The sequence below is a fragment of the Egretta garzetta genome, unplaced genomic scaffold (genome assembly GCF_000687185.1).
Source record: "Egretta garzetta isolate BGI_Z169 unplaced genomic scaffold, ASM68718v1 scaffold396, whole genome shotgun sequence".
In the NCBI taxonomy this organism is placed as follows: domain Eukaryota; kingdom Metazoa; phylum Chordata; class Aves; order Pelecaniformes; family Ardeidae; genus Egretta; species Egretta garzetta.
The window spans coordinates 45,211-46,122 of record NW_009259861.1 but is presented as its reverse complement, the minus strand read 5'-3'; the positions used below and the strand labels follow the sequence as shown (position 1 = coordinate 46,122).

At 68.8% G+C, this 912-nt stretch overlaps 1 protein-coding gene across 1 annotated transcript in view; it reads left to right on the top strand.

The window, feature by feature from the left end:
• Window positions 1-912, top strand: part of ABCA7 (ATP binding cassette subfamily A member 7) — a gene marked incomplete at its 3' end in the record, with an annotated part of 16,746 nt that extends 15,834 nt beyond the window's left edge. The window contains 4 exon segments of the mRNA XM_035895603.1: window positions 54-197; window positions 447-588; window positions 657-791; window positions 868-912. Coding sequence (XP_035751496.1) covers window positions 54-197; window positions 447-588; window positions 657-791; window positions 868-912 — 466 coding nt within the window.

The window sequence follows — 912 nt, the reverse complement described above, 5'->3', positions numbered from 1 at the left end:
TCCCCCCTGGGGAGGTGAGTGCTGGACAGACGGACAGACAGCACCGCGGGCAGGGCCGGGGGTGCCGTAACCCCTGTCTGCGCCCCGCAGTGCTTCGGCCTCCTGGGGGTGAACGGCGCAGGGAAGACCTCCACCTTCAAGATGCTGACGGGGGACACGGAGGTGACACTGGGGGAGGCCTGGCTGAAAGGACACAGGTGGGCGAGACAGAGGGACCCCACTGCTCCCCCTCTCCTTGGCCCCGCAGAACATGTGCTGTCCTCCCTGTCCCCACCCTCTGCTCCTCCTTGCCCTTGTCCCCACAGCATGCTTACGCTCGGCTTCATCCTCATCCTCATCCCTGCAGCGTGCTCATCCCTATTCCCGCAGTGCCCTCAGCCTTGCTCCTGTCCCCGGAGCCTGTCCCCGTCCCTGCTGCCTGCTCAGCTGTGTCCCCGTCCCCGCAGCGTGCTCACCGACCTGCAGTGCGTCCACCAGCACATGGGTTACTGCCCCCAGTTCGACGCCATCACGGATCTGCTGACGGGGCGGGAGCACCTGGAATTCTACAGCCGCCTGCGCGGTGTCCCAGAGGAGGAGACCCCCCGGGTAGGGCCCGTGCCCCGGCCCCCCATCCCAGGGGACCCCCATCCTCATCCCCTCCCTGTCTCTCGCAGGTGGCTCAGTGGGGCATCGCCAAGCTGGGGCTGGGGCCACATGCGGACCGGCCCGCGGGCAAGTACAGCGGGGGCAACAAGCGCAAGCTCTCCACGGCCATAGCCCTCCTCGGCGCCCCGCCCGTCGTCTTCCTGGTGAGTGGGGGCAGCAGGGGGGTCCCGCAGCAGCACCTGGGCCGTGCCCAAGCTGACACCGCTGACGACGTTGCAGGATGAGCCCACGACGGGGATGGACCCGCGAGCCCGGCGATTCCTG